At 41.4% G+C, this 17459-nt stretch overlaps 1 protein-coding gene across 2 annotated transcripts in view; it reads left to right on the top strand.

Moving 5' to 3' along the window:
- The first annotated feature begins 11198 nt into the window (after positions 1-11198).
- Positions 11199-17459, top strand: part of NOC3L (NOC3 like DNA replication regulator) — a 43630-nt gene continuing 37369 nt past the window's right edge. Inside the window, exons 1-2 of one of the 2 annotated variants that reach the window (XM_069099273.1) lie at positions 11199-13744; positions 15123-15330. In XM_069099273.1, the coding sequence (XP_068955374.1) occupies positions 13736-13744; positions 15123-15330 (217 nt within the window). In that variant the 5' untranslated portion in view covers positions 11199-13735. The remainder of the gene's footprint in view (positions 13745-15122; positions 15331-17459) is intronic. The other variant, XR_011170403.1, reaches the window with a different exon arrangement.

Raw genomic sequence — 17459 nt, 5'->3', positions numbered from 1 at the left:
AGAAAACTATAATAACTTTATGACTTAGTAAATGATTTTCAACTTATTGAGAATGGAAACTTCTTCTCCCTACAGCTAGTCTGGTGGTAAACCTCTCTAAGCTTAGCTAGGCTGATCCTCTAATGACAGAAATAGTCTTGTCACCAGATCCGTCCTTGAAACCTGTCTATTTTGGTAGTTTGCTATTTGGTGCTTGCTCCACTGGCATAGTTATTGAGAATTCAGGGCCACCCATTGCACAATGAGATAACTGTATTGTTGAATACCACCACTCTAGGTCGTGGACAGATCCAGCAACCTCTTGCACTGGGACTATGTGTGTGAGGTGCTGGAAGGATTAGTTCTAACTTCTTGTCCTTTGGTGGACTGCTGGTGCTGGATACCCCAGAGGCTAGTCAGCAGGAAGCAGAATTGCAAGGGATAGCTGAACCAGATGTCTGTTGTCTTCACTGGCCTTCTTGACCTCTGCCAGTTTGTAATCTTACTCCTGATAGGGTATTCTCTGCCTGCTTTCTTTCTTTCTCCCCTGGTCTCCCTCACTGAACCTGTTCCTGGGCATTATACCTGTTCCTTTCTATAGTGTTAGGGGGTCCTAGGTTGATGTTGGATTGCCTTCCCTAAGTCAGTTTTTGGACCAGGCTTAGCTTGGTCCAACAGATATCTTGGGACTCTTAAAAACATGGTGGTGATAGTAATGGTAATAGGAGGTTGGTTTGGCTAGGTCACAGGATAATTTTAGCCAAGGCTGAGGTTTATTAATGGTACCAATGGAGAGCATACCTAAGAATATTAGGGAACCACTGGAGAGAGCCTGTAATCTGCTGCTCTAAGTTCCCATTTAAGTAAATATTTATTGAGAAATCTGTCTTTCCTCTACCTGTTATCCCTTCTCCCTGGAAGGATAAACGTTCTGCATGCAAATAAATTTATTGTTTTGTAATGTAGCACTGTGGGCCCTCTCACATGTAGGCACCCAGAAATCTACCCTTGGTTCAGGGTGCTTTAAAGATAAGCATACATTCTAAGCCATAGCTTAAAAGACCCTACCAATGTGTTTCTTTTACCAATCAATCAAAAGGCACATTAGTTCAAAGCAAGAGACTTAACAGCAAATCAAGACAAATGACTAGAAAAATTCTTCCCAATGCAGTAGGAACACTAGTGGCGAACAGGGTACAGGGAATATTCGTGGCCAGGAAACATACATGGAGCAGACAGGATGAAGAAGCATGGCTACGGAATGTGGATAGAAAGGCAAATGAATGGGGAATGTTTACCAGGGAACAGGCATAGAAGGGCATACAAATAAAAAATGTGCCATAAATATCTATTGGACACAACTCATGCCACTCAGGCTACAGAGCTGCCCATATCCTCTGGTGATACCATCATGCTATTGGCCATTTGCTGTATTATATGGCTTCTTCACTGAGCTGTTGCTATAACTACAAGAATTTTAACTCCGAAAATTCATAGCCTCATGTATTTCAGCTCCTTTAAGATACAGACTCCAGTAAACTACATGCATCCATTCTGATATCCAGAAAAATCCTTAGGCACTTAATTAAGTCTTATGAACTCCATTTTTTCCCTGAGTCTGATAGTCTAAGCTTTAACTTTGAGAAAATTCCTTTCAAATCCTTTCTATTCCCATGATGCCAATCATTGCCATAAAATCATAGATGTTGATGTAGAAGTCTGAAAAAGACTGGTGACATCCATCCTAATGGGGAACCCTACTCCCTAGCAACCAATTGATCTATTTCCTTTAGTATACAAAATGAGATAATGTATGTAAAACAATTTATAAACCTTAAAGCACAATGCAAATATCTGCTATTACAGTAAAATAAAAACTCAAAGGACATAAGTATCTGTCCATAACTTTCAAAAATTAGATTCTTGTATCCTAAGATTCTTTATTATAGTAAAATTTCTCAACTTGATCATGTGTTAGTCTCCAGTAATTACTGAGGAGTGCCAATGGAAAATAAGGGAGAATAGACAAAGCAGAGGGCCTAGGAGCACAATCTTTGACAGAAGGATCCCTCCCACTAATTATTTTTGCCCTTGGCTGGGTGGCAATGTAAAGTGAACCCATATTCCAGTGGTGGCTAGTAAAAGGAACTCTTCTATACTGGGGTAAACCTCTGTAACATCCCCATCTGCTCTCCTTGTCCTTCCTCCAATAGATGAACTTTTGTCTTATATTGCATCCTTCCAGGTTTGGATTATCTGTGAGCACTAGAAACATAAAGGCCATCCAAATAGGACTTGGCAGTATGTATGTGGGAGCTCATGAAAGGATAGATCCCCAAATTTGCACTCAGAGAAGGTACAGAATTTGAAAGGACCAGAATTTTTCTGTCAGGTAAGGTAGAAGAAAAGAAGGGGATCTGATCTAAGAAATCCAACAACCTAAACTTTGCAGTTTTAATCTCATATTCTCTTCCTCGGTTTAGTCTTGTCCCTCAAGTGTAATTCTCAATAGCTTTGGTGAAGAGAATTTTAGAACAGTAATCCCTTGTTTCTCAGCACATTCTTCTATTGAGAGCTCCTAGCAGAGTCTGGTACACAGGCATTTGGAACAACACTGAAGATTTGCTGCTATCAAAAGGACTATAAGAATGCCTTTCCTCTACCTATATATAGCTAAATGTGTAAACAAGAAACACTCTGCATGCATCTTTTGTTTCCCTTCCCTCAGGAGAATATTTAGTAGGTAGAAAGGGAAGGAGACAGGGTTGAGCAATCTTTAAAATATAAATACAGAAAGACAGGCAAGTAGGGAGGTAGATAGACAGATAAACTTGGTTTTTATTCAAGACCCTTTGCAACAAATAGCAAATCCTCTTATTGAAATACAACATCCTCACTTACCCACTTCCAGTTTATCTATTGCTAGCAAGAAATAGCTAAATCTTTCAGTCTGTTTCCTTTTCTGGACCAGATGGCCTCTTTACTCCTTGGGGGCCGGACTAGATGGTCTCTAAGGTTCCTGCTAGTGTGCACCCCACACTTACATTGAGTAAATTTAGAAAAACAAAATTTTTTTTAAAAGCTAAAAAAATTGCTACAGTCCAGCAAAACAAATTTCCATGTTTACCATGTCTGAAAACGTACGTTTCTGTATTTTAAGTTCATCTCTTCAGTAGGAAATGAGTGGACTGTTTCATCTTCCTTATTTTGGACTTGTGGTTTATCATTGCATTGATCATAACTCTAAAGGCTGAAGTTGTTTTACTCTATAGTGTTTTTTTTTATCATTGTTGTTCATTCAGAGAGCTTTTCCCAACTTCCTCTGAAATTATCCATTTCATCATTTCTTGTAGCACGATAATATTCAATTACATTTATGTACCATGATTTGTTTAGCCATCTATCAATAGAAGGATAATCCCTTACTTTCCAATTTTTGACTACTGTGAAAAGATCCACTCTAATGATTTTTGTACATGTGGATCTTTTTCTCTTTCTTTAGTTTCTTTGGGGGAAGAGGTATATAGATCTTGTAGCAGTACTCGAGCATGCCAAAGAATATGTACGTTTTAATAACTTTGGGTGCATGGTTCCAAATTGCTTTCCAGAATGGCCAAACCATTTCAGAAGTGCACTAACAGTTACTAGTGTACTTGTTTTTCCAGTCTCTCCAACATTTGTCATTTTCCTTTTTTGTCATTCTAGTACATATAGGAGAAGCCTCGAAATTGCATTTAATTTGCATTGAATCATTAGTGATTTAAAGCATTTTTTTCATGTGGTTATCTTCAACTTTTTTGTTTGAAATCTACCTGTTTGTACCCTTTGACTATTTGTCCATTGGGGAAAGCCTGTTTTGGTTATTTATTGTAAAGAACAATACTATACACATTTTTGTACATATCTATCTTTTCTTATTGTCAATAACTTCCTTGAGGGTATAGTCCAAGTAAACCTTTCCATATCATGGACCCCTTTAGTAGTTTGGTGAAGTCAATGGACCCTTTCTCAGAATAAAGTTCTAAAATGCCTATAACTCCATATATTTTATATAGGATTACAAAAGAGCCCAATTATATTGAAATATAGTTATCAAAAAAATTTTTTTTAACATACCCAAGGTTAAGAACACCTCTAGGAGAGAAATCTCTGAGTAACTTTTCTGGTAGAGTTCCAATATTTTTAAAAAATGAATTTCCTTTGCTATCTTTTTATATAGCTTACATTTTTTTTTTTTTGCTTTTTGGGGTTAAGTGACTTGCCCAAGGTCACACGACTAGTTTTTTTTGTGTGTGTTAAGCATCTGAGGCTGGATCCGAACCCAGGTCCTTCTAATTCAAGGGCCAATGCTCTATTCACTGTGCTACCTAGCTGCCCCCTATAGCCTTCATTTCCCACTGTATCCCTTCCCTCCTCTCTCCCAAGAAGCCTTATCTTATTTTCAAGAAAAGTGTAGAAAAAAGTTCAGAAAATGTAGTCAATATATTTTTAAAAATATGACCTTATATGCATTGTTCCAACCCCTTGGCCCTCTCATATGTCCTCTTTGGGGCCAATTACAACATGCTTGGTTGTTGTAATTTCACAGCATTCAGTTTAGATTGTTTTGTTACTCTTTCCATTTACACTCTGTAGCTATTTTGTGTGTTGTTTTCCTGATTCTGCTTGCTTTCCTTTGAATCAGTTATACTTTCCAATCTTTTCAGTACTTAAGGCCCAGTAGTATTCATATACCACAACTTCTTTGGCCTTTCTCCAGCTGATGGATATCTACTTTGTTTCCAAATCTTTTGCTACTACCACAAAGGGATGCTACAAATATTTTGGTGTATATAAGCCTTTCATTTGTCATTTGTCTTATTGGAGCATCTGTGGAATCTCTAGGTCAAAGTAGGGAAAGGGAGGGAAAAAAAGGGAAGGGAAGGGAAAGAATTTATTAAGCACCTGTTATGTGCCAGGTACTTTATAATTACTATCTCATTTGATCCTCACAACAACCCTGGGAGGTAGGTGCTATTAGGATCCTCATTTTACAATTGAAGAAACTGAGGCAGAAGTTAGGTGACTTAGCCAGGGTCACATAGCTAGTGTCTGAAGTAAGATTTGAACTTATATCTTCTTGACTCCAACCTCAGTGTTCTTCTTACTGCAGCTCTTAGCAGGTATGGACATTTTAGTTACTTTATTTACATATGTAATTCCAGGCTATCATTTAAAAAAAAGAGAGAGATGAAAAGCTGGTAGGAAAGGAGTGAACACTTTGGTCTCCCCAGCTCTAAAGACGTAGGCAGTCAATAGGGAGAATCCCTTTACTCATGTGGAAGGGCACACAGCAGGCTCCATGTTGGATAAACTGGTCATGTTCAAAGGCCAAATTACACATAATTCCATATTATTTTCCAGAACAGCTGGACCCTTTCACAGTTCCACCAACAGTGAATTAGCCTGTCTGTCCATAGCCCCTCCAACAAAGAATTTTCCTATCCTTACTGGCTCAATGGTTATATTCATTGTTTTTAAATTTTGTATGATGAGGCAACAAAAAAGCTAGTGTAAAGGGGCAGGGCCAAGATGGTGGAGTAAAAGCAGAAATTTGCTTAAGCTACCGCACCAATCACTTCCAATACCTGTAAAATATGCCTCTAAACAAATTTTAGAGCTACAGAACCCACAAAGTGACAGACAGAAACAAATCTTCCACTGAAGGCAGCCTGGCAGGTCGACAGAAAGGGTCTATCACACAGGGCTGGGGGCTGAGCAGTCCTGCTTGAGCCGGGCAGGCCCAAACCTGGGGCAGCCCCTACCAGTGGCACAGACTGGCCAGAGCAGACTTCAGGAGAGTGAATCACCAGCAACTGTGATGGTTTCCAGATTTCTCAACCCATAAAAGCCAAAGAGAAAGTAAGAGGTCAATAAGGAATTCTGTTGGAACTGGGTAAGAGAAGAGCAGAGTCTGGCCCCTGCCCCCTGGGGTGAGAGGTGGTGGAGACTAGGCGGCTGAAGCTGCTGCCATGTGGCTGCCTCCAGAGCTCCTGCCTGCAGATCATAGAGGGACCAAGCAACCATTTAGAGGGTAATCACTTTTGCTTTGATCTGCTTGGATCTGGATCACAGTCTTGGGTAGTGGTTCTGGGGTGAGGAATGCCAGTGCACCAGAGCTTGTGGTGGCTGTAGAGAAGGCACCCTCCTCATAGTTCTGACATTTGTGAAAACCCCAGCAATTTGGGACACAGCTCTCTCCACTATGGAAGCAGATTTCTACTATGGCAAAGAGCTCAAAAGTCAAGTAACTGGCTGACAAGATGAGCAAGCAGAGGAAGCACAATCAGACCACAGAATCCTTTTTTGGGGACAAAAAGGATCAAAACATGGAACCAGAAGAAGACAATGTAGTCAAAACTCCTGCATCAAAAGCTTCCAAGAAAAATATGAATTGATTACAGGCCATGGAGGAGCTCAAGAAGGATTTTGAAAATCAAGTAAAGAGAAGTGGAGGAAAAATTGGGAAGAGAAATGAGAATGATGCAAGAAAATCATGAAAAGCGAGTCAACAGCCTGCTAAAGGAGACCCAAAAATACACTGAAGAAAATAACACCTTAAAAAATAGACTAACTCGAGTGGGTCAGAGCCAAGATAGCAGCATAGAAGCAGGAAAACTCTGTGCACTCCCCCCATAAACACCTCAAATACCTATAAAATATGACTCTAAACAAACTTTAGAGCTACAGAACCCACAAAGTAACAGAGAGAAACAAATCTCCCACTGAAGGTGGCCTGGCAGGTGGACAGGAAGGGTCCATTTCAGCACACTGAGAGCAGAGCTCAGCCCCATGTAAGCCCATGGTTTTAGCCTCAGGGTAGCCCAAACATCTGGAGGGACTTTGGGAGAGTGGATCACCAGCAACTGTAGCTATTTCCAGAATTATCAACCTATAAATGCCAAAGACAAAGTGACAGGTCAGTGTAGACTTTGGGAACAAGGGGTCGGGGAGTGAGGTCTGGCCTCTGCCCCTGCAGGGAGAAGTGGCTGAGGGCGGTGGCCACCTCAGCATGGCTCCTTCAGAGCTCTTATCCTGAAGACTGTAGGGGGACCATGTGACCACTTTGAGTGGTAACTGCTCTTGCTTTAACCTGATTGGATCTGGATTGCTGTCTGGGGTAGAGGTCCTGGGGTATGTGACCAGGTGCCAGAGTCTGTGGAGGCTTCAGAGAGGGCACCCAACTAATAGCTCTGGCAGCTGCAAAAAACCCAGCTATTTGGGACAAAATTCTCCTCTCTGGAAGCAGAGTTCTACTGTAGCAAAAAGCTCAAAAGTCAAGTAATTGAGTGGCAAAATGAGCAAGCAAAGGCAGCAAAGCAAGCACAGAAATCCGACTTTAGATTCCTTTTTGGGGACAAAAAGGATCAAAGCATGGAATGGCAGGAAGACAATAATGTCAAAACTCCTGCACCAAAAGCTTCCAAGAAAAATATGAATTGGTTACAGGCCATAGAGGAGCTTAAGAAAGGTTTTGAAAACCAAATAAGAGAAGTAAAGGAAAAATTGGGAAGAGAAATGAGAATGATGCAAGAAAATCATGAAAAGAGAGTCAACAGCCTGACTGAAGAAAATTATACCTTAAAAAATAGACTAACTCAAATGGCAAAAGAGGCTCAAAAAAGCAATGAGAAGAATGCCTTAAAAAGCCAAATTTGTCAGATGGAAAAAGAATCTCAAAAGCTCATTGAAGAGAATCATTCCTTCAGAATTAGATTGGGGCAAATGGAAGCTAATGATATAAGAAACCAAGATACCATAAAACAAATCCAAACAAATGAAAAAATAGAAGGCAATGTGAAATATCTCATTGGAAAAATTACTGACCTGGAAAATAGATCTAGGAGAGAGAATTTAAAAATTATTGGACTACCCGAAAGTCATGATCACAAAAAGAACCTAGAAATCATCCCTCAAGAAATTCTCAAGGAAAACTGCCCTGTTTTAGAGCCAGCGGGCAAAATAGAGGTTGAAAGAATGCACTGATCATCTCTTGAAAAAGATCCCAAAAAGAAAACTCCTAGGAATATTATAGCCAGGTTCCGGAGTTCCCAGATGAAGGAGAAAATATTACAAGCAGCCAAGAAGAAACAATTTGAATATTGTGGAAACACAATCAGGATAACACAGGATCTGGCAGCCTCTACATTGAGGGATCAAATAGCTTGGAATATGATGTTCTGGAGGTCAAAGGAGCTTGGATTAAAACCAAGAATCACCTATCCAGCAAAACTGAGTATCATGTTTCGGGGGAAAATATGGTCATTCAGTGAAATAGAGAACTTTCAAGCATTCTTGATAAAAAAAAAACAGAGTTGAATAGAAAATCTGACATTCAAATACAAGAAGCAAGAGAAGCATGAGAAGGTAAACAGGAAAAAGAAATCATAAGGAACTTATTAAAGCTGAACTATCTACATTCCTACATGGAAAAACAATTGTAACTCCTGAGACTTTTCTCAGTATGAGGATAATTGAAGGGAAGATATATGTATATATGTATACATACATATATATGTATGTATAGGAGGGTTTATGTGTGTATAAATACATATGTGAGTGTGTGTATATATGTGTACATGTGTACTCAGACAGAGGGCACGGGATGAGTTGAATATAAAAGGACATCTAAAAAATAAAATTAAGAGATGAGAGAAGAGTATAATGGGAAAAGGATGTAAAGCCAAGTACAAGCAGCTTTCCAGAGGCCTCCTGCTGTGAACAGCTTTCAAGGTTCTGATTACATAGTAGAGTGAACACTCTATTTATTCAATAATAAATCAAAGTAAAACATTCACAGAAAATCAAAATACAGCATTCACAACAGCTTATCACTAAAATGACCACATAGTTTTCACCACAGTGGTCACAAAGTTTTCAACAAAGTACAGTCATTTAGTCAATCATTCAGTCAACTCAACTCAGGAGAGATAATTTAATCATCCTTAAGAATTTTCACTATTGTATGGGACACAAAGTACAATAGTCAAAATTCTCCACTTAAGAAGCACACTAAGTTAACTCAATCAGTCACTTATTCAGTCATCAGAAAATACACAAGCCCTTCACCCCTAGGTCACTAGTAAATTACAATTTCTCAAGTTAGCACACAGTATCCAAGTAAAATCTTCTTTTAGCTTGACCTGGGGTGGTCTCTCAGATTCCCTGGATTCCCTTTCATGGTCCCAGATCCTACCTGGATACACTAAACTGTCATCTGGCTTTAAAGGCAGACAGTTTCCAGGTCCTTGTCCAACTCTCCACATACTTCCTGTTCCGTGCTGAAGCTCACAGCATCCAGTCTACCTTAAATCCTTCACAGTCTCTGTTTCTGGGAAGTCAAGGCTTAACAAAGCCACAAACAGGTTCATGCAAAGTACCAGCATCACAGTCATGCTTTCTCAGTCTTCAGTAGCTCCAGCTGGCCCTTGGACATCTTCGTCAGCTCCTCAGCAGAAGCTCGAGCTGGTTCCCAGAATCAAAATCACTTCACCCAGGTTCCCAAAATCAAAATCATTCTATCCAGCCTTGATGGGGGAAAGGGGGGGGGGGGGTAGCTTTCCTCTTCAGCCTTCCTGGTGGCAGCAGTTTCTGCCTCCACAATGCTTGCTCCAGAAAGATCTGTCTGATCCAGCAGGGACTTCTTATACACACACAGACACAGGGCATTAGCTCCTTCTTGTTTCAGCCAACCCCTTCCTGTTACATCAGCAACAGGAGTTCATACCTTCTGTTTCTTTAACAGAGGTCTGATTAGCTACTAAGTACCTCTCAGTTTAGCAATACAAAAGGAACTTCAAATTTCATTACTATTACAAAGAAGAAAGGGGAGAGATGGAATAGGGTAAATTATCTCATATAAAAGAGGCAAGAGGAAACTTATAATGGAGAAGAAGAGCAGGAAGGTGAAAGGGAATGAATGGGTCAACCTTACTCTCATTGAATTTGGCTTAAGGAGGGAATAACATGCACACTCAATTGGGTATCTTACCCTATAGGAAAGTAGGGGGGGAAAGGGATAAGAAGGGAGGGAAGATTGAGGGAGAGGGTAGTTAGAAGCACACACTTTTGAAAAGGGACAGGGTCAAAGTAGAAAATACAATAAGTAGGTGGCAAAAGAGGATGGAGGTAAATATAGTTAGTCTTTCACAATATATCTACTATGGAAACATTTTCTGTAACTACACATGTACAACCTATATTGAATTGCTTGTCTTCCCAGTGCGGGTGGGTGAGGAGGGAAGAAAGGAAAGAATCTGGAAATCAAAGTTTTATTATTATTTATTTTTTTTTTTTGTGGTGGTAAATTTTTTAATTTTTTAAATTAAATTTTATGTTTATTTTTAGTTTACATCATTCATTTCCAAGGGTTTTTGAGTTACAAATTTTCTCCCAGTCTTTCTCCTACCCACCACCCCAAAACAGTGATCCCACTGTATACCCCCTCCCCTAATCTACTCTCTCCTATATCCTCTCCCATCTCCCCACCGACTTTCAAGTAGGGCAAGATGGATCTCTATACTCCAGTGCCTGTATATCTTATTTCCCAGTTGCATGTTAAAAAAAATAATAATATATTTTTTTAAACATTTGGAAATCAAAGTTTTTAAAAAAATGTTAAAAATTTTGTTTACATGCAACTGGGAAATAAGATTTATAGGCACTGGGGTATAGAAATCCATCTTGCCCTACTAGAAAGTTGGGGGGGATGGCTTTAACTCTTTCTTTAAATTCATGTCTGATTAATGGAGGCAGTATGTACAGATTTTAAAAATAGACCCCAGGTTAAAGAGGACCCACTAGTTTCCAAAGCAGCCCATTCCACTTTGGGATAGCTCTAATAGTTTGGAAGTCTTTCCTTATACCTAGTGTTCTCCCAAGACAAATATGTTTAACCTCTCATCCACAAGACGGTCGTTTTGTCGATCAGCTGCATTTATTAAGCAACTACTATTTGCCAAGTTCTGTGTTAAGTGCTAGGGATACAAAAACAAAAAGAGGGTTCCTTCTCTCAAGGAGCACACATTCTAATGGGGGTGACAATGTTCAAAGAGTTGCTATATAACTGGAGCCACAAACAATACTGTTTGTTGTGGGATGCTCTCCTCATTGGTAGAGATCACTGCCCCTAGTCTACACGAGGGCCAGGGACAAATATGGGGCAATGAAGAAAAGTTCTTCCTCTCTCCTTCTCCCCTTGGCAGGAATTAAAGTCTTTGGAGACAGGTGAAGGGAAAAGAAGCTAGAGAGGTTTACTCTGCCTCTCCTTAAGCCACAGACACCCTCATGCTACCTATAGGTGACATTGCTATGCAATATAGTTTGTGGAAGGTAACCATGAGGGTAGGCACTGGCCCTGGGAGGATTCAGAAAAACCTTCTAGCAGATTTATCTTTCTTCCATTAATATATAAGCTACTTGAGGGAAGTGCCCATCAGGCTTGCTTGTTTGTATTTCCAGACCAATACTTAATAAGACTTCACCTATTTAATAACTCTACCTAAAACTTCCCTTATCCTCCCAGCTTGTAACATCATTTCCCTGATACTTAACTAATATTTTGTTTTTCATCTAGGGTTAACTGGGTATTCCAAAAGTCTTAATGCAGTTTTTATGGAAGGAAGAATTCTTTGGCTATTTTATTTAAAGCTATTAAGGTTTAAAACTGCACTGAAGGGGCGGCCAGGTAGCACAGCAAGTAAGAGCACCGGCTCCAGTGTTGAGAAGACCTGGAGATCGAATCCTGGGCTCAGACACTTAGCATCCACCCAGAAACACCTGGCCGTGTAACCTTGAGCAAGTTACTTAACCCCGACTGCTTAAAAATATATATATATATAAAAAAAAAACTGCAATGAAGATGAGGTCTATGAGTGACATAAAAATGAAGAGGTTAAGGGTGCTCGAGACCCCAAAATACTAACATGCCGGGTCCTGCAGAATGAATTTGACTCAAATCTTCTCTTAGCCAAAGAAAAGCAAAGTTTATTAAAAGTTTGCTTGTACTGGACACAGAGCAAGTCTGTGCTAGAAAATTCTATGGTGCTCTCGCACCATGTGGAGACAAGATGGGGGTCTTATATATAGAAGGTTGTGGGAGGAATCTAGGGGTGGTCTAGAGGAGGAGTTAATGAAGTAAATGAGTGATTAAGGGTGGGAAGCTGCAGGATGCTACCTGGAGACTATAGACAATGGTGGGCTAGGCTAATACAGAGGTCTGGGCCCAACCACAATGTAAGGCTTAATAGGCCTCATGCAAATGCCTCATCACATGGGACAATTTAGTCAGAGCTCAAGGGGGTTCCCAGAGCCTGCACCTCATCACTAGGACTTCTGGGACACTGTATTTGTTATACCAGTGATCTGTGTTTTATTCCCCTAACTAAAATCTAAGCTCTATGAATGCAGGGATTCCCCCTTCCACTCTGAACCGTGTTTTCCACACAGTTCCTTAACTTTTTTTTGTGTTACAAAAACCCCTTTGGAAGTCTGGTGGAGCTTATACACCTTTTCTCAAAAAAAGTTTTTAAATGCACAACCTAAAATGTAGTTGTGGTTCAGTCTGTCAGACTCTTCATTGACCCCATTTGGGTTTTTCCTGGCAAAGACACTGGAGGGGTTTGCTATTCCCTTCTCCAGGTCATTTTACAGATGAGGAAACTGAGGCAGACAGGGTGAAGTGACATGCCCAGGGTCACACAGCTTGTCAGTGTCTGAGGCTAGACTGAACTCAAGAGGGTGAGCCTTCCTGACTTTGGGCCTGGGGCTCTAGCCATTGTGCCACCTACCTGCCTGTAACATAAAATACACAGATTAAAAAGAAAACTACATTGAAATCCCACCCCCCACTGAAACCCTGAAATTGAAGAGTCCGTTATGTTAACATACAGAAATGGATTACACGGAAGTGCCTGTGGACGGGACGTTTCCGCATTCCGGTTTAAGCACTTCCTGAAGTCCCCAGGCCCGGGTGACGCGCCACCCCCTCCGCCTTCGAGCCCTCCCAGGGTCTTACTACTGGGCCGGGGCTGCTCAAACCACTGATGCCGCAGCTGAAGCGCACGCTGGGAGGCGATGGAAGCGCTTCCCAAGCCCGGGCGAAGTCCCGAGGACGCGCTCCTCACGCACTGGGCTCGGGCACTCAGACGGCGACATCCCGGAGCCCCTCATGCTCTACCACCTTCCGTTGTTCAGCTGTGGGGAGAAGGGGTGAAGGCTCGCTCGCTTCTCCCACCTCACGGACAAAGTCACAATCATCAGATAGTGGAGGAGTGACTGTGGGGAGGCGGGCCCCTCCTCTGGGGCCGCCCCGCCCCCCCGGGACCTTAGCAATGGAAGTCACGGTATTTCCGGGATGTCCTGGCCGAGGAGGATTCCCTGTTGCCCAAGCGCATGCGCTGCACCTTCGCGTTTCCACCCTTCCCCCTCCGCCAATCCCACGGCCTCTATGCTAGCCGCCATCTGTAGGGTGCGCATGTCCCCCTCAGTTGCGGAAGTGGGCGCCTCATCCTTTACGCCATTTCTGGTTGTGGGCGTGGCCCCGGGAAGGAAGTACCGCGTTGTGACCTGAGGTCGCGCCGGCGAATCTTCCGGTTTTCAGATGGCATTCTCTCTTGCGATCCCACGTGTGTTTTCTGGGTACTAGAATCCTTCTCTACGGTACCCACAAAAGAGCCCAGAGAGGCTGCGGCGCGCGGCGCTGCGGAGAGGCCTAAGGATGAAGGCGGTAAGTACAAGAGCACGAGCTCGGGCCCTGGCGCGGCTTCCGGAGCTTACCAAGATGGGAGGAGGCCAGGCCAGGTCTGTCCGAGCGAACCTACGCGAGGAGGAGTACCGGCCTGGAGCCTTGGGGCTGGGGCGCAGGCAGGGTCTGGGAGTCATTGGTTTTCTCATCTGTAAAGTGGCGGTAAGGAGCGCAGCCCCTCTCGCGTCACAGACTTGTACCCCCAGTACGTGTTTATTAAGCTCCTACTTTGTGCCAGGCACTGTGAAACAAGCGTTTACTAGGCTCCTGCTACATGCCAGGTACTGACAGCGTGCTCAGCTCTGGAGATACAGGAAGCAAGCGTGCCAGGGGCTGAGAGAAGAGCTTTACAAATGTTGCCTTTCTGATTCAGACCGCAGCCCTGGGAGGGATGTTGCTGCGTCTGCAGGCCCAGTTCTCTATCCACTGGGACGCCCAGCTGCTTCTGGGCTTGGGGGGAGCAGCGGTATGACAGGGCAGGTTGCACTTCTAAGGACACTCATTTTTTCTGCTGAGTGGAGGATTGATAAGAGACTTGAGGGAGGAGGACACATCTAGCAGACCCGAGGTGATGTGTAAGTTGGAAAATGAATTTAAATGGCATTTGTTAGGATAGTAATCAGTAATTGGTTCCTAAGTATTAGAACATGGCCGCCATTAGGTGGCTTATTGATTAGAGCACCTGTACTCAGGGGGATCTGAGTTCAAATCCAGTCTCAAACACTTAACACTGACTAGCCTGTGACTGGTAAAGTCAACCCCAGTTGCCCTGCCTTCCCCCTCCAAAAAGAAAAAAAGAAAGGTAAGTATTAGAACATGAAAAGCTAAACAGTGTTTTGCCATGTGCATCATGTTTAAGACAAGGGAGAAAGATAAAAGAGGGGAAAGGGCTGTAGATTTACTGAGTGATCTCTAAGTATTTTTGGTGCTATTCCAAGGCACTTAATCCCTTCCCAAATTGTATTTGCATAGTCCTATAAGGTTTGCAAAAATTCCTGTTATCCATTCCCTCATTTGATCCTTCCAACAACTCTGAAAGGAAGCTGCTATTATTATCTCTTATTTTATAAATGAGGAAGCTCAGGCCCATTGAAGTTATGTGATTTGCTTAGGATCACACAACTAGTAAATGCTTGAAGATGACTCCCTGTTCTTCCCAATACACCATACTATTCCATAGCTATACTGTTTTCCTCTACCTCTTTTGTATGAAAACCATAGATATTGGGTGTTTAAAAGAGAACCACTCTGATGAAAACCATTACTTAATTAAAAAAACCCCCCAGAAAATTCCAGCTTTAAAAATGAAATCTTCTTTAAGTAAACTTGAGCATGTAGTAATCATTCTTTTGTTTTCTAGCGAAAAAGCAAAAAACGGGCCCCGAGCTTTAGGAAACTTCTGAAAACTAGTAAAGTCAAACTTGACAACAAGTTAAAAAATAAACAATATAAACAGCAAAGTACTGCCAAGAAATACCGAAAAGAACAAAGGAAACTTAGACAAGCTGTGAAAGATGTTGTATCCAAGAAACCTGTTCCATTGGAGGATGGAAAGCAAATACTTAGAGGTAAGTATAGTAATAATAAAATCACGTGCTAATTTATTGTAAGGTGTTCCAAATGGGTTGGTGGTATGAACAGTTCTTAGAGTACATAGTCCAATATATGCATGTGTATATGTATGTTACACATATTTGTATAGTTATATCTACTGCAGATGTATTCTTTATTGTGTTCTCAGACTACTATATTCACTTAAATTTGTTTTGCTGTCAGTTTTTCTGCCTGACAATAAGGATGTGACTACTACTTCCCATCTCCTTTCAATTTTGGTCACCAGTGTTCTTTTCCAAGGATTGGAAAAGATTGGAAGCAAGGGAGATAGCAGTAGCAGGGCCTGAAAACAATGGATATGAATAGAAGTGTGGGATTAAAAGGTTAACAAAAGGGGTAGTTAGGGGGCATAGTGAATAGAGCACCAGCCCTGGAGTCAGGAGAACCTCAGTTCTAATCCAGACTCCCAATACTTAAACACTTACTAGTTGTGTGACCTTGGGCAAGTCACTTAACTCCAAATGCCCTCCTTTCCCCCTCCAAAAAGCAAAAAAAAAACCCAAAACAACTTAACAAAAAACAATCACAATGGCAACATGTCCTATTTAAGTTTTTTTATGTTCCACCATTCCCCCCTCTTCCCAGATACTCTCAGGGCTCCTAAACACAAATGCACAATCCTTGTGTAAATTTTTACTTTTCAAATACTGTAATTACACAACGAAAATATTCTTTCAGGCTTCCAGGGTCTAGGTGAAATAGCACTAGGAAACACAAAGAAATAAACTTAAAGCTAATTTATACCTAAGAAGTTATTTCTGAGTGAATTGTCCTGTATACTTTTATGTTCTTCAGTAATTCTGTGAGTCTCATCATCATCAGTCTGGATAATTCCTTCAGAGATGTAAATTGTAACTCATCTCTCCTTTCTCATTCATCCTATGACATTCTTTTTCATGTTTTACTGTAAGCCCTCCATAGGGCTCTACCCAGTCTGCCTGGGCCTTCTTTTAGGTTTCCTGACACTGTGGGTGCTACTAGAGCACACAGTTATCTTTTGTTCTTGCCATATGATAGACCTCTTTCCTTTTCTTCTAATCTCTCAGATATCTTTTTGTGCCACTTCTGCGCAGTTTTTTTATTGGTAATATGCTGCGGTTGGCTCATGACCACAACATGCCTCTTTATTGCTCTTGGGATGACCTGCACCTTCAATTCTCTGATGATTGTGGTGTTCCATGACTTCCAGACCTATGTTATTAGTATAATATTGACAAAGAGGTGGTTTAGGGAGACATTTGGGGTCATTAAAAGCACTCTGCAGTTTACCAAATATAGTCCAACCTCCTATTCATTTTTGGGCTCAGCTTTTGTCTGCCTGCAGTCTGTCCTCATTAAGTGTGTTGATGAGACAACTCTATAAGCTGTCTATCCAGCTGCACATAATATTCTGAATAATAGTGTGACTGAACTCTTGAGTTAATTTAGGAAGGTTTGCAATGTTCTAAAGCAAGGATGGGGAGCCTCCTTGAGGCCTCACGTGGCCCTCTAGGTCCTCAGGTGCAGTCCTTTGACTGAATCCAGACTTCACAGTTAAGTTTGGGTTTAGTCAAAGGGCTGCACTTGAGGACCAAGAGGGCCATGGGTAGCCTCGAGGCTGCAGGGAACCTGCAATCCCCCACCAGTGTTCTAAAGTTTTTAGCAGTCATCTCAAAGTAATCTGAAAATACGAACATCTGAAAACCTTGCCATCTATATAAAGTATTCCTTGTTGGCCTGTGTGTTGGACTTCTTCCATTACTGTATCAGATCTCTGAGGAATTGTCTGCTTGTTTTGTGCCTCCTTGTTTTTAGCAATTGTGTAGTTGTCAAAGTTGTATTTGATGTATGTTGCAAGTATACTCACATGATTTTAATAATCAGTGGAATATAGCTTCTTCCAGGAGAGTTTTTAAGGTGGTGTTTTGCTTTATGGAATCAAATGCTTTTTATTGTTAAACAATAAACAGTGGTACCTTGTATTCTCTGTACTTTTAAGTCAGTTGTGTATATTTAACGATGTTTTCTGTGGAATATCAATTGTTAAACCTACCTGTTGCTTGTATTTTCAAGAATGTTCTGAATACATGTGTATATTAGTCTT

Source organism: Petaurus breviceps, unplaced genomic scaffold (genome assembly GCF_028583685.1).
Source record: "Petaurus breviceps papuanus isolate PSGF00001 unplaced genomic scaffold, PetGlider_PUasm1.0 37, whole genome shotgun sequence".
NCBI lineage: Eukaryota > Metazoa > Chordata > Mammalia > Diprotodontia > Petauridae > Petaurus > Petaurus breviceps.
Note: the sequence above shows the minus strand (reverse complement) of the source record. Positions and strands in the feature narration are given on the sequence as shown.